The 18,932-nt window shown below is 55.7% G+C and overlaps 1 protein-coding gene across 1 annotated transcript; it reads left to right on the plus strand.

Annotated features, from left to right (window-relative positions):
- ANKRD13B (ankyrin repeat domain 13B) lies at positions 1–17,450 on the plus strand. The gene is made up of 15 exons (XM_028109327.1): positions 1–114; positions 11,630–11,765; positions 11,898–12,022; positions 12,110–12,155; positions 12,761–12,904; positions 13,000–13,189; positions 13,266–13,332; positions 14,354–14,435; positions 15,188–15,252; positions 15,487–15,617; positions 15,740–15,897; positions 16,149–16,301; positions 16,431–16,594; positions 16,677–16,753; positions 17,219–17,450. Exons 1-15 carry the CDS (start codon positions 1–3, stop codon positions 17,448–17,450), a joined length of 1,884 nt encoding a protein of 627 aa, XP_027965128.1.
- The last annotated feature ends 1,482 nt before the right edge of the window (positions 17,451–18,932 follow it).

The raw sequence follows: 18,932 nt of genomic DNA on the forward strand, positions 1-18,932 counted from the left end.
ATGATCCCGGCCAACGCCTCCGCCAGGAAGGGGCCCGAGGGCAAGTACCCGCTGCACTACCTCGTGTGGCACAACCGCCACCGCGAGCTGGAGAAAGAGGTCCGCGCCGGCCAGGTACGAGCGCCGTCGGGGCGCCGCGGGGACCCCACCGCCGGGCACGCCCGCCGGGTGTGGGGAGGGGGCGCGGCGCGGGCTGTCCCGCCTCCCCGGCGAGTTTGCAGCGCTTCTTTGTTCGCAGCCGCGGCTTTTGTGCTTGTTGACCGGGAGAGGGTGATGGGAGCGGCCCCGCCCGCTCCCCTCCGGCTCGGACGGACGGCCCACACGTGTTCCGGACCCTCCCAGGTTGGGGTCGGGGGCACGGTGCCCCTCCTCGGCCGAGGCGGAGGGCTGCGGGGAGGGGCTGCGGGCTCGGGTCCGCGCTCCATGTGGTGGGAGAGTCCGCGGAGCAGCCGAGCAGCGACACCTCCCGCGTGAGTGTGCGGAGGTGGGCAAGGCCTGCGTCGGGAGGGGGGTCACAGGTCAAGGATCAGAGAATAGGCTGTGACACTCCCAGGCATCCCAGCCCCACCCAGTGCCCTCTACCCTCCCGGGTGAGCGCTACATCTGTTTGCTCAGGTTGGGCAGAGCCCCTGGATCCCCCAGAGCCCAGCGCCGGCTCTGGAATGGAGTGGAGAGAGACACCCCCTCCCCGGGGAAGCCCTGAAGGGCCTTGTCCAGGTGCTGAAAGGAGCTCTCCTGCCCTCTGGTGCTGGGGCCTGGCTTCTAGGCGCGGAGGAAGCTAGGGGGCCACTGGGCACTGGAAGGGTTTGAGGTTCTGCACACAGAGCGGGCTCCCTGGTTCCTGCCAGTCAGGGAGAATGGTGGGTCAGCCAGCTTTGGCTGGGCGGTGGCCTCCCAGAGGCCGGGGTAAGGGATGGGGTCTCCTGGTCATTCTCCTGGACCAAGGCAGGGACAGTTCGCAGGTAGCTCCCAACTCTGCCACAGGCCACAGATGGGCATTTGGGGTGTGGATAACTCACCCTCCAGGCTGGGGGAGCAGGGGCCAGAGCTGGGCCCAGCCTGCCCTTCTTTGCCTCAGGCTGAGGCCAGCGGACTTGGCCCAGATCTGAGACCCTGGGGGCATGGGAGTGGTTCCTCCAGGAGTTGTCCCCTTGGGGAATATGCCTTTTGAGGGCCACTTCCTGAGTTACAGGAAGTTCAGACTGAGGAGCTGTTTGCTTCCCAAAGGACGAGCGAGGTAGAGAGCAAGGTGAGGGTCAGAGAGCGTCTCGGAAGTCCACCACTGAGCCCTCAGAGCAGCAAAGCATCCACCTCTGCAGAGCAGTCCTAGGAAATGTTGGGGTGACCTGAGCCTCCAAGCCTCTGGGCTGGTTGGGCTGTCCACTTACATTCCACCTCTGCTTAAACAAGGGCACTCCAAGTTGCTCCTCAGACCATGCCTCTGTTTATCCGTCGTAAAGGAAGTGGTTTGCAACCATCGAGCCCTGATGAAGGAAGTGAGGCCTGAGTGGTAGGTCCTGGGGGACAAAGATGAACAAACCAGGCACATCCCTGGCTCTCAAGGAGACCCTGTTCTGGTGATGTGAGCATGAACAGAGAAATACCGTATGATGTGCTGGGCGCTCGGACAATCCAGTCTCTCCTGACTCTTTTCTGTTTTCCTCCCATGAGGGCAAAAGAAGACAGGCTTCTGACACAGGTTACAGCTGGAGGGATTTAAATCTGATCCGAGAGGAACTTCCTGATGGGGTGATTGATGATTGGTCCAAGGACTGTTAGGCAGAAGGCGAGTGGCTGAATCTCCAGAAGGTCTTACTTGGACTCCCTTGTCTGAGGGGTGGCTGGTTCTTTTCTTGCTGAGATTGGAGAGAGGCAAAATGCCCTAGAAGAAAAGACTCTCACGTAGGCCTCTCTGACTGATAGTACTCAAGTCAGCCATCTTGCCGGAGTGAGATTGGGGTGGGGAGCCCGGGAACCCGCTGCATGTGGGGGTGCTTTGGGGCTGCTGAGTGTGTTTCTCTTTCCCCTTGGGCTGCCACAGAAACTAGGCACCAGGTTCAGCCCTATCTTCACCCTCCCATCCCTCCCACTTCCCTGGTGTGTTAATGTTTCCTTGAAAGGGACACTGTCTGCCCTGATCCAGGATGGTGTGGGGGAGGAAGGAATATAGGGCACTGGTTGAAGTTAACCCTTGTTCAGCCACAAAGGAGTCAGGCCAGTCCTCTCCTTCGCTCCAGGGGTGCCAAGAGGGAGAATGCCAATCAGTCCAGGCGAGAGAGGCTCCTGGATGTATCTCCACTCTAGGACTGACCCAGGATGGCCCTTGCATTCCAAAATGTGCACTATTCAGTCCTTAGGGCATGGGGCCCCCAGGGAGGGCCAAAGGTGCCCTACCCAGCCCTTTCCTGCCGGGGATGGGCCTGGGGGCAGCCACCTAACATCATAATGAAGCCCTGTAGACCCTAGACATCCCAGCAGGGGTTCCCTGACCTCTGGTGCCCCTAGCACCCACTGTCCCAGAACACATCCAAGCTTTCCTCAAGCACACAGCAGCTGGGTTTCCCTGGCTGCCTCTTCTGCACTCCAAGAAAGCCCCACAGAGGCCCTCCCATGAGCAGGCTTGGCAATGCTGGCAGGCTGGGGAGGGGGATGGCATGGCAGGCTTCAGAGCAGATTCAGTGGCTTTGCTCAGTGCCCTCACCCCTATAGTGCTTCTTCGGGGCTGGAAGCAGGGAGCGGTGGGGAGATGGGAGGTGCTCACCAGGTGTTTTGGTGAGGGGAAGGGTCCATGACCACCCCTAGTTGGCATCCAGCAGGATGATGGTTGCCGGGCACCCTGCTTCCTGTCACACACATGCCCTGCCAGACCGGGAGGGGGCCAGGGGGCCGTAGGCCAGTGGATGTGCCAGTTTCCCCTTGGCTGACGAGGCCGTGAGGTTGGCTCAGCTGGCTGTGTTCTTGAGTCACAAGTCCCTGGTGTTCCCAGGGGGGCAGGAGGTGGAGGTTAGGCTGTAGAGCTCCCTGTGGGAGGGCTGAGGGGAGCAGGGTTCTTCCCTTGGCAACAGGCACTCTGGAGGGGGCCAGACTGTGTTCTTAAGGAATCATTTTCTTTCTTCCTGGGGCTGCCTCCATCATGGCCCTCCTCCCTGATTTCCTCAGTTCATCCTCCTGACCTAGAAGCAGGCAGGATGGGATTGTGGGGGCCCTAGATTCTCAGACAGAGGCTACCCCACCCGAGGTACCTGGTGTGTCCCGGAGCACCTGTGACCCCCTCTCCCCCTCAAGTAGGCAGTCCCACAGCTGATGAGTTGGGAAGCTCAAGAGAGGGACCTACAAACCTCAGAAACCCAACATCAGTGTGTCTGGGAAACAGTGGAGGGGCCGCATGGGGCAGGATGGAGGGGGGCTGCGTGGGAGGAGAGTCAGTAGGTGCCACCCTCAGCCACCCAGCTCAGCTTGAGGAAGCATCCCGCCTCCCTGACCCTTGAGGGAGCTCAGGCCTACCTGGTGGGAAGGCTGGGAAGCAGTGGCCACCCCAGCCTCTGGTGGTCCTCCTTGGGGCTGGGGAAGGCAAAGGAGCAGGGAAAGGAGACCAAGGCTAAGCGTGCCAGGCTCTATGCTCTGGGCGCTTCACCTTTCTTCTCCAGCTGTACACATTTGGTGTGTCCTTCTAAGATTTCATCTAACAAAAGGATTCTGCTAATGCTAAACCAGTTTGAAAGATACCCCGCTAGTGCCTGTGGGCTCAGGGGGTACGCGGTGTGCGAGTTCACTGGCCACAAGTGTGCGTGCTATGCATCAGTAGGCTCGTGCAGATCCAGAGGGCGTCTGAGCACACAGGTGCCGTATAGGGCAGCACACGGACCCTGAGCGAGGGCCAGAGGAGTAGGCCTGGGTATTCCTATGGTACCTGTTCACGCGTGTGCGCAGCTAGGTGCGGGCCTGGGTACAGGCAGGGCGTCCCCCTGCCCAGGGAGCCCCAGCCCCTAAGCTCAGTAGACCCCTCCCCCCCCTGCTTTTGTCCAGCGGACGCCTGCTGGGGTGCAGAGTTTCATTCTCCTGGTGGGGAGGGTCGGGTGTTAGGTTCATGGGAACCTTTTTCATTCCAGCAGTGAAATAGCTGCAGGCCTTCGCTGAAGAAATGAATGAATTTGCCCACCTGGGCCCCGGGCAAGATGCCACTTCCACTGTAGGCCCTGCTTTGGGTGGGTTGGGGGAGCTTCTCTGGGGGTGGGCTGGGTGCATGCGGTGGGGCGGGGGAGGCCCACATGACCCCCCCCCCCCAGCAAACAGCAGGGCCCTGGGACCGCGGGCAGAGCCCCTGAGGAGTAGAGGGAGGGAGCAGTGCCAGCCTCTCTCCAGGGCCTGGAGGTGAGACACCTGAGGGGGGAGGGGGGCAGGCAGCATCTGGAACCCCACCCCCGCGTGTGTGTGTGTGGGGGGGGGGGGGCGGGTGCCCTGCCCGCTCCTTGGGGCCTTGTTAGCAGCAGTAGCGGGTCTGGGGCAGGGCTGGGGGCCGGAGATGGCTCAGCTGCAGCTCCCTGGGAAGACTCCTGACTTCCCAGCTCGGGAGCTATGGGCCCTCGGTCCCACCCCAGGACTCAGGGCCCACCTCGGTTGTCGGCCACCTGGGGGCTCAGCCCATCCCATAATAGGGAAAGAGTAAATAGTGCTCTCCCTCCTCTGTGGGGAGCTGGTGTAGAGGAGCGCGGGGTGGGGGCGCTCAGATCTCTAAGTCACCGCTCACAGGGCCACACGGGCCAGGCATACTTTGTTGTTTTTGTTTGTTTTTCCTGAGGTTCCTAATATATTTAAAAATGAAGAAATGAGGGCCCCTGGCTGGCTCCACCAGTAAAGCTTGTGACTCCTCATCTCAGGGTCGTGAGTTCAAGCCCCAACTTGGGCATGGAGACTCCTTAAAAAATTAAAAATAAACAATGAAGAAATGCCAACAGAGGGTTATAAAAATTATGTAAATTGCTTAAATTATTTAAAATGTTCTTTTGTGACAATGGAGTTCATTCTCATGTTTTAAAACATATTTAGCTGTTGTTAGAGGCTTGTCATGAAAAGGCAGTAGTCCTCACCCCAGCCCTCCCCACCTCTCTCATTCCCTGGAGGCGACCACCTTGAACGCTAGGGTGTTCTGTTATTTACCTCCATAATTATAAACAATATACGTCTATGACGTATATAAACCAATATGTTTATTGGTTTATCAGTTTTACATGTTATTGCCTTCCCTCCCCATGTCCCTTAAATATAGTCACTTATGCATTTGTTGAACAAATATTTATGAAGCACCAGGTATGTGCCAGGCACTGTCTAGGGGCTGGGGATGTAGCATTGAACAAAACACACAGGGACCCTCCCTCTGTGGGGCTTACAGTCTCAGTGAGGGAGACAATGAAAAACTGGACAAGCAATCTAACGTGGGAAGAGAACTAAAGCAGGATCAGTGGCGACAGATAGATACATAGCAAGTGTCATTTGAGATGGGTTGTAAGGGCAGGCCTTTCTGAGGAGGTGACATTTGAGCGGCCACCTACGCGGAGCGAGGGAGAAAATGCCGGGGCCACCTAGGGCGTCGAGCAGAGTGGAGTTTGGAGGAGAGGTGGGAGAGCACATGAGTTCAAGGAGGCGTCCAGGGCTGTTGGATTCTATTCTAAACAGGATGGGAAGCCTTGGGAGTGTTTTGAACTAAAGGGTGTCAGGACCTGCAGAACGTTTCACAGGATGACAGACGCCGCGATGGGTCATGGGGAGAACAGAGCTAAGAAGCCAAGAGAGGAGTGAAGAGACCACAGGGCCACCGGGTGAGAGAGAGGGTGGCTGCCACCAGCATGGTAGCCTCAAGGTGATGAAAACTGAGAAGCGTCTGGATCTGTTTTGAATGTAGAGCCTATGAGATCGGGTCTATGCTGATGGATTAGATATGGAAGGTGAGAGAGAAGGAAGAGAGAAAGACGGTTACAAAGTTTTGTTTGTTTTTACCAAAAAAGGGAGTGAACTGAGGTAATGTTTCCTATGAGGGGAGAATTGGGGCAGGGACAGCTGTCCAGGAATGGCTGGAGTGAAGAAGGCGAGGGAAAGATGAGAAGTCGCGGGAAGTCAGGATGTCCCATTTTGTCTCATGAATTCAGTTATCTTTTCATATATTTCTGAGGATGTCAATTACTGTTTTCCCTCCAGAAAGTTTTCTCCTGTTTCCTGCATTGACAGTGTTTCCTCTGGGTTTTTTGCATCTGTTTGCATGTTTTGGTATCTTCATGTTGGTGGCTTTCCTCAAATGTCCAGTCACCCTTGGCTGTTGGAGCATATTGAAGAATGGGGGTGTGGAGGGGTGCCCAGGTGGCACAGCGTCTGACTCAGTTTCAGCTCAGGTCACGATCTCGGGGTCGTGAGATCGAGCCCCGTGTCAGGTTCTGCGCACAGTGTGGAGTCTGCTTGGGATTCTCTCTCTCTCTCCCTCTGCCCCTCCCACTCATGCTCGCTCTCTCTCTCTAAAATAAATAAATCTAAAAAAAAAAAGAATGGGGGTGTGGAGCTTATTGATGCATGGGTGGTACTACTATGCAATGATTGGCTGGCAAGCTGGCCTGCTTATTGTAGGATCCCCAAATATCTGTACCCAGAGGTCTCTGGTGCCTCTAGTGTCCCCAAAGAAGAATCCTCCAATCTCCTACTAGGGGTGGGTTGGGGCAGTGGTGTGGAGGCAGGGAAGGGACTGAGCTTTCACTGTTCACTACTTTTTAGCCCCATGACCTCATCCTCAGGCCAGTGTCCCCAAATCCAGTGCATGTCAGGCTCAATTTCTACAGAGAATAAATTCCTGGCATCCTATGGAGGGGAAGGGGGGCGTCTCCCAGCTTTTCAAGATTGGGGAGGGGGCCAGGGGTTCTGAATTTTAACCAGCTCCCCTGTATTTAGCTCTGAGCCTCACTTACACCTCTGCCATCCCCACTGCCTGCATGTTCTGGACATTTCAAGGGTGATCTGGCCTGACACTCACTGGGGTTCCCCTTTGTGAATGCTTGGGTTCTAGTACCCTCTGCTCCCCTAAGTCAGTTGTAATGCCTCAGCCACTTTCCGCGTTCTAAAGATGCGTTAACATTTTTCATCTGCTAACATCTTTTCTCTTTACTCTTGTGGGTTTTAAATATTTTATTGACATTCTTATACTTACTCACAAATTTTCCTTTTGGGGCACTCTTCATTCCTTTGTACGGATCTAAGTTTCCATCTGTTAACGTTTTTCTTCCACTTGAATAACTTCCTTTAACATTTCTTGCATGTCTTCTGGTGATAAATTCTCTTAGCTTTTTTTGTTTGTCCACAAAAATCTTCATTTCCTCTTCATTTTTCACAGAATATAGAATTCTAGGTCAAGGGCGCCTGGGTGGCTCAGTCGTTAAGCGTCTGCCTTTGGCTCAGGTCATGATCCCAGGTTCCTGGGGTCGAGTCCCACATCGGGCTCCCTGCTCCGCGGGAAGCCTGCTTCTCCTTCTCCGACTCCCCCTGCTTGTGTTCCTGCTCTCGCTATCTTTTTCTGTCAAATAAATAAAATCTTTAAAAAAAAAAAAAAGAATTCTAGGTCAACATTTTTCCCCCCAGCACTTTAAACATTTCATTCTATTGTTTTCTAGCTTGCATCGTTTCCCTTGAGAAGTATTCATTATTTCCTGTGTTCTTCATAGTGTGTCTCATTTCTCAAAAGAATTTTAAGATTTTGTTTTTATCACTAGTTTTCAGCACTTGATTATGATGGGCCTTAGTGTAGTTTTCTTGGCGTTTACCTTGCTTGGGATTCGTTGAGTTTCTTGGTTCTGTGGGTTTATCATTGTGTTAGTTTGTGCAAAAAATTACCACAGAATGGGTGGGTTAAAACAACAAAATTTTATTCCCTCATTGTTTTGGAGGTTGGAAGTCCAAACTCAAGGAGTCAGCAGGGCCCCACTCCTTCCAAAGGCTCCAGGGGAGAATCCTTCCTTGCCTCTTTCAGCTTCTGGTGTCTCCAAGCATTTCTTGGCTTGTGGTTGCATAATTTCATTCTCTGTCTCTTTACATAGAGCTTCTCTCTTCATGGATCTCTCCTTTGTATGTCTTATAAAGACGTCTCATTGGATTTAGGGTCCACCCGGATAATCCAGGCTGATCTCAGGGCGCCTGGGTGGCTCAGTTGGTTAAGCAGCTACCTTTGGCCCGGGTCATGATCCCAGGGTCTTGGGATCGAGTCCTGCATCTGGCTCCCTGCTCAGAGGGGAGCCTCCCCTCTCCCTCTGCCCCTCCCCCTGCTTGTGCTCGCTTTCTTTTTTTTTCTTTTAAAGATTTTATTTATTTATTTGAGAGAGAGAGAGAGAGAAACAGCATGAGAGGGGAGAGGATCAGAGGGAGAAGCAGGCTCCCCGCTGAGCCGGGAGCCCAATGTGGGACTCGATCCCAGGACTCTGGGATCATGACCTGAGCCGAAGGCAGTCGCTTAACGAACTGAGCCACCCAGGCGCCCTTGTGCTCGCTTTCTCTCTCTCAAATAGATAAAAAAAAAAAAATCCAGGCTGATCTTGTTTTGAGATCCTTAATTTCACCTGCAAAGACCTATGTTCCAGGGTGCCTAGGTGGCTCAGTCAGTTAATCATCCAGCTCTTGGTTTCTGCTCAGGTCATGATTTCAGGGTCATGAGACTGAGCCCTGCATCAGGCTATGCACTCAGTGCAGAGTCTGCTTGTCCCTCTCCCTCCTCCTCTGCCCTTCCACCCCACCCCTCACGCACAGGCATGCACACGCTCTCTCTCTCTCTCTCTCAAATAAATAAATAAAATCTTTAAAAAAAAAACCCACCCATGTTCCAAAGAAGATCACATTCACAGGTTCTGGGGGTTAGGGTATAGACATATATTTTGGGTGGGTACCACCATTCAACTCCCTATAGCAATTAAAAAAAAAAACAAATTCGGAAAAATGTTTAATGTTATCTATTTAAATTTTAATTTCTCTTTAAGTTTTAAAAAGATAATGTTATCTCTTTCAATTTCAATTTCAATTTTTTTAAGATTTTATTTATTCAAGAGAGAGCATGAGCAAGAGAGAGAGAGAGAAAGAGAGAGAGAGCATGAGTGAGCATGAGCAGGGGGTAGGGGCAGAGGGAGAAGCAGACTCCCCACTGAGCAGGGAGCCCGATGTGGGACTCAATCCCAGGACCCTGGGATCATGACCTGAGCCGAAGGCAGATGCTTAACCAACTGAGCCACCCAGGTGCCCCCAAATTTAAATATTAAAGAGATAATGTTATCTCTTTAAATTTCTTATTTCTCCTACTTCCTTATCCTATCCTTTGGGGACTCCAATCACACATAGTTAGAATGCCTTATAGTGTCCCATAGATAGTTGAGGCTCTGAATGTTTTTCAGTACTTTTTTCCTCCTCTGTGCTCCATTTCTGTTCTATGTGTTCTGTTGTTATATCTTCAAGTTCACTGATTTTTTTATTCTGTATGTCTAATCCAATGAATTTTTCATTTCAGAAATTATACTTATCTCTTACTCTTTCCCCATGAACATTGTGTTCATGTGTTTCTGTAAACTCATGAGCACACTGAGCCATTTACCATCTTTATCATTTCTTTTTTTCAAGGTTTATTTATTTGAGAGAGAGAGAGAGAGAGAGCACACGGGTGGGAGGGCAGAGGGAGAGGGAGAGAGAGTCTCAAGCAGATTCCACACTGAGCGGGGATCCTGACTGGGGGCTTGATCTCACGACCCTGAGATCATGGCCTGAGCTAAAACCAAGAGTCCGATACTTAACTGACTGTGCCACCAAGGTGCCCCATCTTTATCATTTCTGAATATCTCCCAATTATGGGTCATATTTTCCTACTTCTTTGCACGTCTAGTAATTTTTTTCTAGTAGTTTGTAACTGGGTATTATTGCAAATAATATTGCAAATATTATCATATTAAGCATCTGGATTTTATTGTCTTCCTTTAGAGTGTTAGGCTTTGTTCTGACCAACTAAGCTAAGTTACTTGTAAACCAGTTTGATCCTTGTGAGATTACTTTTAATCTTTATTAGATTGGATTTAGGTAAGCCTTTTCTCTCAGGATAGTTTAGCGCTACTACTAAGGCGTACCCATTCTTGGGTCTCTGTGGAATACCCTGGGCAAGCAACAAGGACTCTCCACTCTAGCAGGTTGGAGCTTGAATGTCTCCTTGCCCTGAGACATGAGAATTTCGAGAATTTTCCAGCTTATTGCTCCTTTTCTACCTAGTGTTGCCGAGTTTCACTCTACACAGGCCAAGTTTAGTATTCAGCAAAGGCTTGGAGGAACCCCATGCAGATTTCTGGAGCTCTTTGCACAGCTCACTCCTTCCTGAAACTCTGTCCTGCAACTTCTTGCTACCTCAGCCTCCCTGAACCCCTCTCTCTGTCTCCCCAGCTCCCAGCAAGACTACCATGCTCTGCTAGAGATTCCCCTCCCTGAATTGCTGTCTAGAATGTTCCTCCATGTAGAAATCTAAGCCATCATAGGGCCTACCTTGTTTGTTTCTCTTACTTCAGAGATCACAGTCCTGGGCTACTTGTTGCCTACTATCTGAAAACAATTATTTCATGTATTTTGAAGCAGTAGTTTTCTTTGTTTATGGGAGGATGATTTCAGCTTATCTCATCATGGTTGCAGTAGAAGCCTTTTGACTGGCATTTTAATCAAGTTTGGGGATGGAGAGGAGGAGTTACATGTATGTGGTCAGTTCACTGTATTTAGCTAGAGGCCTTAGGCTCCTGAAATTTATTTATTTATTTAAAAGATTTTATTTATTTATTTGACACACAGAGAGAGAGGGAACACAAGCAGGGGGAGTGTGAGAGGGAGAAGCAGGCTTCCCGCGGAGCAGGGAGCCCGATGCGGGGCTCGATCCCAGGACCCTGGGATCATGACCTGAGCCGAAGGCAGACGCTTTAACAACTGAGCCACCCAGGCACCCCCTGAAATATATTTAAATATTTATGTTTAACAGACATGTTTTTTACCGCCCAACAAAAATCTCATACAATTCATCATGCTATTCACAAAACAGTAATAGGATTTGTAAAAAAAATTAAAAAAAAAAGTTAATACATAGTGTTCCACAGGCAAAGGATGTGGGTTTGAAGTGGTACCATGAACATATCCTTCATTCCTATCAATCTGTTATAGCAACTGTGAAGCCTCATTCAGTGATAATGTCAATGATCTAAATTGATAGCCCTTCCTGAAGGTGTGATCTTGGACCTGTAGGTTGGGTCCTGCCTCAAGTGCCCTCCTTGGCCAACAGCCTCTCTAGACCACCCTTGAACCCTAGACTTACTCTTCCCAGGCAGCCCAGTTTGGAGCCTTGGAAGAGTCAACCCAGTCAGGGGACGTAGGTGGCCAGGAAAGGAGGAAGGGCCTTCCTTCCTCAGAGCTGCTTCCTGCCCTGTCCTGCAGGCCTCTTTTCACCTGCCCAGCACCCCGCGCATTGTGTCTCTGTTCCGTTGCCTGGTGAGGTGGGCAAGGCAGGGCGGCCAGGTGGCTCCTGCCTGCCTAGAGGCTGTTGGGCTCAGATGGGCTGCCTCAGAGGTGACCAGGGATACATCTTCACCTCCTTCTCCAGGTGGACATCGAGCAGCTGGATCCCCGCGGGCGGACTCCCCTGCACCTGGCCACCACACTGGGACACCTTGAGTGTGCCCGTGTGCTCCTAGCACACGGGGCAGATGTGGGCAGGGAGAACCGCAGCGGCTGGACAGGTGGGCGCCCCTGCTCACCCCAGCCCCACAGCCAGGGTCTCCCAGCTTCGAACCTTCCCCCTGGGTGAGCGGACGGGGGCCCCCAGGGAGGGTTCTGCCCTGACGTTGCCTCCCCCCCGCCCCGCCCCGCAGTGCTTCAGGAGGCTGTGAGTACCCGGGACCTGGAGCTGGTGCAGCTGGTGCTACGGTACCGGGACTACCAGCGGGTGGTGAAGCGGTTGGCGGGCATCCCCGTGCTCCTGGAGAAGCTTCGCAAGGTGAGGGCCAGCCTCTCGGCCTCCCCACCGCAACCCTCGAGCCCTGTGTCTAGCACAGACTTAGGTACCCTCCTTCTCATTCTCCAGGCCCAGGACTTCTACGTGGAGATGAAATGGGAGTTCACTAGCTGGGGTAAGGGGGCCGGGGCAGGGGGGCCCTCTGTGGGCATCCTCCCACCCAGGGCTTTTGCACCTGCTGCTCTCCTGCGTGGTGCTCTTCCTGGGGCTCCTTCTCATCCTTGAGTTCCCAGCTCAGTGCCACCCCCTTAGCCTAGCTTTTCCATGCTGCCTCAGACACTGTCTGGATTCCATTATTATTACTTCCTTCACTTTGTAAGGATCCGATCGTTTGTTTGTTACTTGTCACTCCTTGCTAGAAGGTAAGCGCCCAGAGGGCACGGGTCTTGTCTTGTTCAATGTTGTATCCTCAGTGACTAGAATAGTGCCTGGTATACAGTAGGTGGTTAATAAATATTTGTTGGAAGACGGGATGAAAGATTGAGTAAGTGAATTAACAAATGGTGGCTACTAGGGACTTGCTGGTGACGGGGACGTGCCTATGTCCGGCTTCAGGTTGCTCACGTCGGAGTGACTGGTTTACATTCACGTGGGGGGAGTTGGGGAGTTCTCTCGTCCTTTCCGGGCCACACCGCTGACCCTGACCCCCGTGCCCCGGGGTGGCCCAGGTTGGGTGGGCCAGTCAAATTGAAGCCACCTCTGACCTTCCCTTCCACCTAGTGCCCTTGGTGTCCAAGATCTGTCCCAGCGACACCTACAAAGTGTGGAAGAGTGGGCAAAACCTTCGGGTCGATACCACGCTCTTGGGCTTTGACCACATGACGTGGCAGCGAGGGAACCGCAGCTTCGTCTTCAGGGGCCAAGGTCAGGCAGGCAGGAGGTGGGGCAAGGTGGGAAGGCTGGGGACACCCACTTGCCTGCCCCCGCCAAACACCCCTGTGCTGTTCTGTGGCTGGTAGATACGAGCGCCGTGGTCATGGAGATTGACCATGACCGCCGCGTGGTGTACACGGAGACGCTGGCCCTGGCCGGGCAGGACCGGGACCTGCTGCTGGCGGCCGCCCAGCCCACGGAGGAGCAGGTGCTAAGCCGGCTCACTGCGCCCGTCGTCACCACACAGCTCGACACCAAGAACATCTCCTTTGAGAGGTGAGTGGGCACAGCCTTGGTAGCCTCGAGCCAGCCTGCTGGGGGGCCCCTCACCTGGACCACTCTGCTTCCCCAGGAACAAGACTGGCATCCTGGGCTGGCGCAGCGAGAAGACCGAGATGGTGAACGGGTACGAAGCCAAGGTGAGGCTGTCGCTCCCTGATCCTGGAGCCCACCCACTCTGGCCTACAGCCGGCTGGGCGGGGGCTTCCCGACCACCCCCTCCCAGCCTTGGAGGTGCAGAGGCAACGCGGCGTGGAGGGAGGGCATGAGACTCAGAGGCAGCTGATGAGGACGGCCAGTTTACTGAGCACTCACTGTATTCACGTTCGGGGCACCGTCCCCATGTTTTATTTGCATGACGTATGAATACGCGCACGCGCTCAGTCCCAGCAGATTTGGGAAGGTGCTATTATTATTATTCCCGTTTTACAGATTTCATTGAGCCTTTCCCACAGTATCCCATTTAGTCTTCACCACGACTGTGGGGTAGGGTATTGGCCCATTCTCTGATGAGGAAACAGGCTTGGAGTGGTCACATGACCTGTACAGGGTCGCTCAGCTATCAGTGGCCCAGCTGAGGTTCAGACCTTGGCTGCCTGACTCCAAAGCCAGGCCTTTACCCCTGAGGATACTGTGTTGGTCCCTCTGGGACCCTTGTCACCCCCATGGGGCCCGAGGGTGGCGCCGGTGAAAGCAGGAGCTAACGCGCGCAGAATGGCCCTGCGGGGTTTCCTCCTGGAAGGCTTCCCCGGCCTGCTAGGCTGGGCTAAGGCCTCTGCTTTTGGTTCCCACAGCCCTGTGCTCCCCCCACCAGAGTGGGTCTCACATTATGTTATAACTGTCCCTTTTCTTGTCTCTTCAGCTAGTGTGTGAACCTCCAAAGGGTGGGGATTGTCTCCAGTTGTGCTCGTTCACCACTGTACCCCTGATGTCTGCCTCAGGGCCTGGCACATAAAGGCTCCTCACAAAATGTTTGTTGAATGAATAAGAGAATGGATGAATGACTTCATATATTCACTTGCCCAAAGGCTGGGAGATTGGAGCGAACAGCTCCCCCGTCCCCCGGTGGCCCCTCCTTTGCAGAAAGTGTTCATAATGCCCTTGGGGGCAGGAGGTAGGGTACCAGAATTGTCTTTGAGCCCTTTCCTCATCTGTCCCCAGGTATATGGGGCATCCAATGTGGAGCTCATCACCCGGACACGGACAGAGCATCTTTCAGAACAGCACAAGGGCAAGGTCAAAGGTAATGAAGCGGAGGTGGATGGGGAGAGGTATGAGGGAGCAGCGCCCACTTGAGTCCCTCCATCAGTGCTCCCTGTGACATCCCAGCAAAAGCCGGGTAGTTTATTCACGCAAACACATTTCAGTTCAAGTGCTGAGTGCTGATAATTGAGAGTGACTGCCTGGAGTGCAGCTAGGAAGATTCTAGGCAACGTTCGGGCTCGATGGGAGGGAACGCTACAGCTGGTAACTGACGTCCGCATTGGATTTGGGGTGGAAGCGTCATGTGTGTGGTTTATTGGCCATCCCCGTCCAGTGGACCAGGCCCTAAGCAGTAAGTCAGGGGGCCTGCCACTGATCCTCTGTGCCTCTTGATACCACACCTGACTCTTGGGCATCAGTGAGTCTCTCTAGAGTAGCAAGACAGGAGAACCAAATGAGGTAATTAAGACAGAAGTGCCCGAAGGAAAACACAGACAGACACATGCGTACCCCAGCACTGCTCACCAAAGGCACGTATTTCTTGTCCAGTGTCACCAACGTGGACCCTTTTGGAAGTTTCTCCAGAGCCCCAGGCCTATTTTTATTCCCGCTGTGCTTGTGGTCCTGGTCCCTGTCCCTTAGAGTCCTCAGTCACCTTCAGATGCAGGTGCCCAAGTGTTTGGTGTGGCTGAGCAGTCCTCCCCACCTGCCAGGAACCAGCCTCGTCACTAGGTCTCGGGGGCTGGCACGGCTGAGGGTTCAGTGTCCTCTGAGACGCCACATTTCTTGTAGGCTGTAAGACACCTCTGCAGTCCTTCCTGGGAATTGCTGAGCAGCATGGGGGCCCCCAGAATGGGGTGAGTGTGTGCCAGGGGTGCCCTCGTGTGGAAGGGTGTGGATGTGGCTCAGGAGGCAGCCTGGGAGGCGTCCTGCCCAGCACGGCCTGTGTGAAACTACTTTCCACACTGCCCAGGGCCATGTCAGCTGCAGGGTGGCTGGGGGGGATGGCTCTGGGGCCCACGATCCCAAATGGTTGGCCTGGCATCAGAGACTGAGAAGGGCTCACGGGTACCTCCTCATGTGGTATACAGACCCTGATCACTCAGACTCTGAGCCAAGCCAACCCCACTGCCATCACTGCAGAAGAGTACTTCAACCCCAACTTTGAGCTTGGCAACCGGGACATGGGCCGCCCCATGGAACTCACCACCAAGACACAGAAGTGAGGTCCCCTGATGGTGCTGGGGAGGGCTGGGTGGGGTAGGGCTGGGCGGGGTTTCCAGAAGGTACTCGGAGGCAGTGGCTTCTACTATGCCCCTCACCCCTTGGGATCTGGGGGGGCAGGTTCAAGGCCAAGCTGTGGCTGTGTGAGGAGCATCCCCTGTCCCTGTGTGAGCAGGTGGCCCCCATCATTGACCTCATGGCTGTCAGCAATGCGCTTTTCGCCAAGCTCCGGGATTTCATTACCCTACGCCTGCCGCCTGGTTTCCCGGTCAAGATTGGTGAGACCCCAGCCCCATTTCCTCTCAGCCGCTGGTGTGTGTGTGTGTGTGTGTGTGTGTGTGTGTGTGTGTGTGTGTGTGTGTGTGTGTGTGTGTGTGTGTGTGTGTGTGTGTGTGTGTGTGTGTGTGTGTGTGTGTTGAGGGGTGGGTAGGGCTTAGATGAGGTAAAGATGAGGGGTGCCAAGGTAAAGATGAGGGGTGCCAAGGTGTAAGAAGGTGGGTGGTGGCACCCGCTGTTTCTTCATCCTCAGAAATCCCAATCTTCCACATCCTCAACGCTCGCATCACCTTCGGGAACCTCAATGGCTGCGACGAGCCGGTGCCGTCGGTGCGAGGCAGCCCCAGCAGTGAGACGCCGTCCCCAGGCAGCGACTCCTCCAGCGTCAGCAGCTCCAGTTCCACCAGTGAGGCCCTCCCCATCTGCGTGTCCGCCCGCACGTCCCTCCCCACCGAGCACTGGCCGGCTCCCTGCGCAGGCAGGAGGCCGGAGGGTGCGTGCGGCCACACCCTGACCCCCAGCCTGGCGTCCTCAGCCTCGTGCCGCGGCTGCGAGATCTCCCCCGCGTTGTTCGAGGCCCCGCGCGGCTACAGTGTGCTGGGCGGCCAGCGGGAGGCGGCGGCCCGCGACGACGACGACGACCTGCTGCAGTTCGCCATCCAGCAGAGCCTGCTTGAGGCGGGCAGCGAGTATGACCAGGTGCGTCCCCGCCGCCGCGCTGCCCCACGGGACTGCGGCCTGCCGTGCCGCCCGAGCCGACCGGCCACGCCCCTCCCTCCAGGTCACTATCTGGGAGGCGCTGACCAACAGCAAGCCGGGCACTCACCCCATGTCCTACGAGGCTCGTCGACAGGACAGGTCAGTGCCCGCCTGTCCTGACCTAGCACCCCTCCCCCGAAATAACACATGCACGGAGTCCCTCAGGACGCTGTCGCAGTGGGTGAGGACACCAACGGCTGGGCGGCCCCTCGTGGCCCCAGAAAACCGTGGTACTCTCCTTAGGGCCCCTACTGGTTTGCAGAAGGCTTCCACCCCCACCCTTTCCTCACTCCAAAAGCAGCCTCAAGGCCTTCAGACCCTTACCGGGCAGGATGTTAGGGCTGGCGTTCTAGAAGATGCCCACACGTGCTGGTGCACCGTCAGCTGCAAGGATGGGCTTTGTAGGGGCAGAGCTGGGTGGGAGCCAGGGAGGTGACGCAGGACTCATCGGCTCCAGCGGAGGGTGGCGAGGCCTCCTCTGTCCTGGGGCCCCCACGCAGTCTCCCGGCCCCGCTTACGGGCAGGCGCGCCCCGGAACCCTCGACGTATCTTACCCGCCCCCAGGAGCGCCCCGCCCACGCCGCAGCGCCAGCCCGCCCCCCCCGCGGCCCTGGCGTCGGTGCCCAGCCCTCGGCCCAGCCCGCGCCCGGGCGGCCACGTGTTCCGGAGCTACGACGAGCAGCTGCGGCTGGCCATGGAGCTGTCGGCGCAGGAGCAGGAGGAGCGGCGGCGGCGCGCGCGCCAGGAAGAGGAGGAGCTGGAGCGCATCCTGCGGCTCTCGCTGACCGAGCAGTAGCGCCCGCGGGAGGACCCCTGGGCCCCGCCTCGCCCGCCCCGCCCCGGAGCCAGACTCGCTCGGGCCCGCGTGCCCGCCGGGCGCGGCCGGGAGACTGGAGCCGCAGGCTCGGGGCCGGTGAGGCGCCCCTGGCACCAGCCGGGCAGGGGTTCGGCGAGGTCGCGGGGTACCTGTCCCGGCCAGGGCCCCGGAGGCAGCTCTCACGGCCCGGTCCCCCCCTGCTTTGCTGTATCCTGACGCCCACCACTCTATCCTGGGCGCAGACTTGTCCGAGGGGGCCAGGCCGTCCTGAGGGGGAGGCGGGTCCTTAGAGGAGCAGTGTCCCCCCTCCCTCGCTCCTTCTGGCCGGTCCTCCTTTTCTGCTCACAGAACCCAGTGTAGGACACTGTCCGTGAAGCCTTTGCATCTCCGCTCTTCACCCCAGGGGGGGCAGCTGAGCTCCCCACGTGCTGTGTTGCTGCTTTGTCCCAGACACAAACCAGCGCGTCGAGGGCCCAGCTCCTCCTTCACCCCGGCATTTCAGCGTCAAGTGCACTTAGCGGGGTGCCCGGCTTCCCCAGCCCCCCCCCCACGCCCCTCCCGGGTCTCAGGGTGGTCCCAGTTTCTCCTTGGGCGGCCAGAGGTTGGAGTCCCCATGCCCACGGCACGCTTTTGTGATCAGGGAGGGTGTCCAAGGTGCCCCCCCCCGCCTCTCCCCCCCCCCCCCGCCTGGGCAAGGCCTGATTTCTTCATGATGTCTTGGCAAATGGGGGACAATATTTGGGCTGGGGGCGAGCACTAGACCCTGTCCCCTGGCCCCGCTTTATGGGCAGGTGCACCCTGGAGCCCTCTCACCAGCTCAGGGCCCTGCGCCACCACCCACCCCTTCCCACCAGCTGCTGCTAGCCCTCTGTGGTCGTGTGTCCCACCTGCCCCCAGCCAGGGGCTGACTCTAAATCCCTTCATCCAATGGTGCTAACCCCCGGCTCTGCCCTGCCCCACCCCACCCACCCAGAGAAGCACAGACCCCGCTAGGGGCAGGGGCCCACCGCACACCCTTGTCCGCCTTCTCTCAGGCTGGCCTTCCTGGCTCAGCCAGTGAGGCTCAGCAGGGACACAAAAGGGATGGAAGAAAAGAACAAAGAGAAACTGTTCCTCTCACCTTCCCTGATGCCAGGGGCACCGGACTGACTCTGAGGCACAAATAAAAGAGGCTTCAAACCCGAGGCTTTTCCTGGCTGGCTTTACTGGGGGAAGAACGCCCACCTACCGGTTGGGGGTTCCTTCTGAACCTCAGTGTGGGGAGGGCTCTGAGGTAAAAGAATGCCCGGTGGGTCCTGAGCATGTCAGCAACCCCACAAACCCGGGGTGGGGTACAGCATTTGCAGAGGCCGGGGGTCTTGGCCCCCTCACCCCCAGGCATGCAGGAGGCACACACCGAGCACGTAGTAAAATATTTCATTCAGTGAGTCTTGTTTTCCTTCTAGAGCCAAAGCCACAGCA

This window comes from Eumetopias jubatus, unplaced genomic scaffold (assembly GCF_037043125.1).
Source record: "Eumetopias jubatus isolate StellerSeaLion01/CBP00866 unplaced genomic scaffold, mEumJub1_p1.0 scaffold_10, whole genome shotgun sequence".
Lineage (NCBI taxonomy): Eukaryota > Metazoa > Chordata > Mammalia > Carnivora > Otariidae > Eumetopias > Eumetopias jubatus.

Excerpts from the sequence above, each read along its gene's own strand:
- ANKRD13B (XM_028109327.1), top strand. The coding sequence starts at position 1 with ATGATCCCGGCCAACGCCTCCGCCAGGAAGGGGCCCGAGGGCAAGTAC. Across the intron at positions 12,905-12,999 it reads CTTCGTCTTCAGGGGCCAAG|ATACGAGCGCCGTGGTCATG; the intron begins GTCAGGCAGGCA and ends TGTGGCTGGTAG. Across the intron at positions 15,898-16,148 it reads TGGTTTCCCGGTCAAGATTG|AAATCCCAATCTTCCACATC; the intron begins GTGAGACCCCAG and ends CTTCATCCTCAG.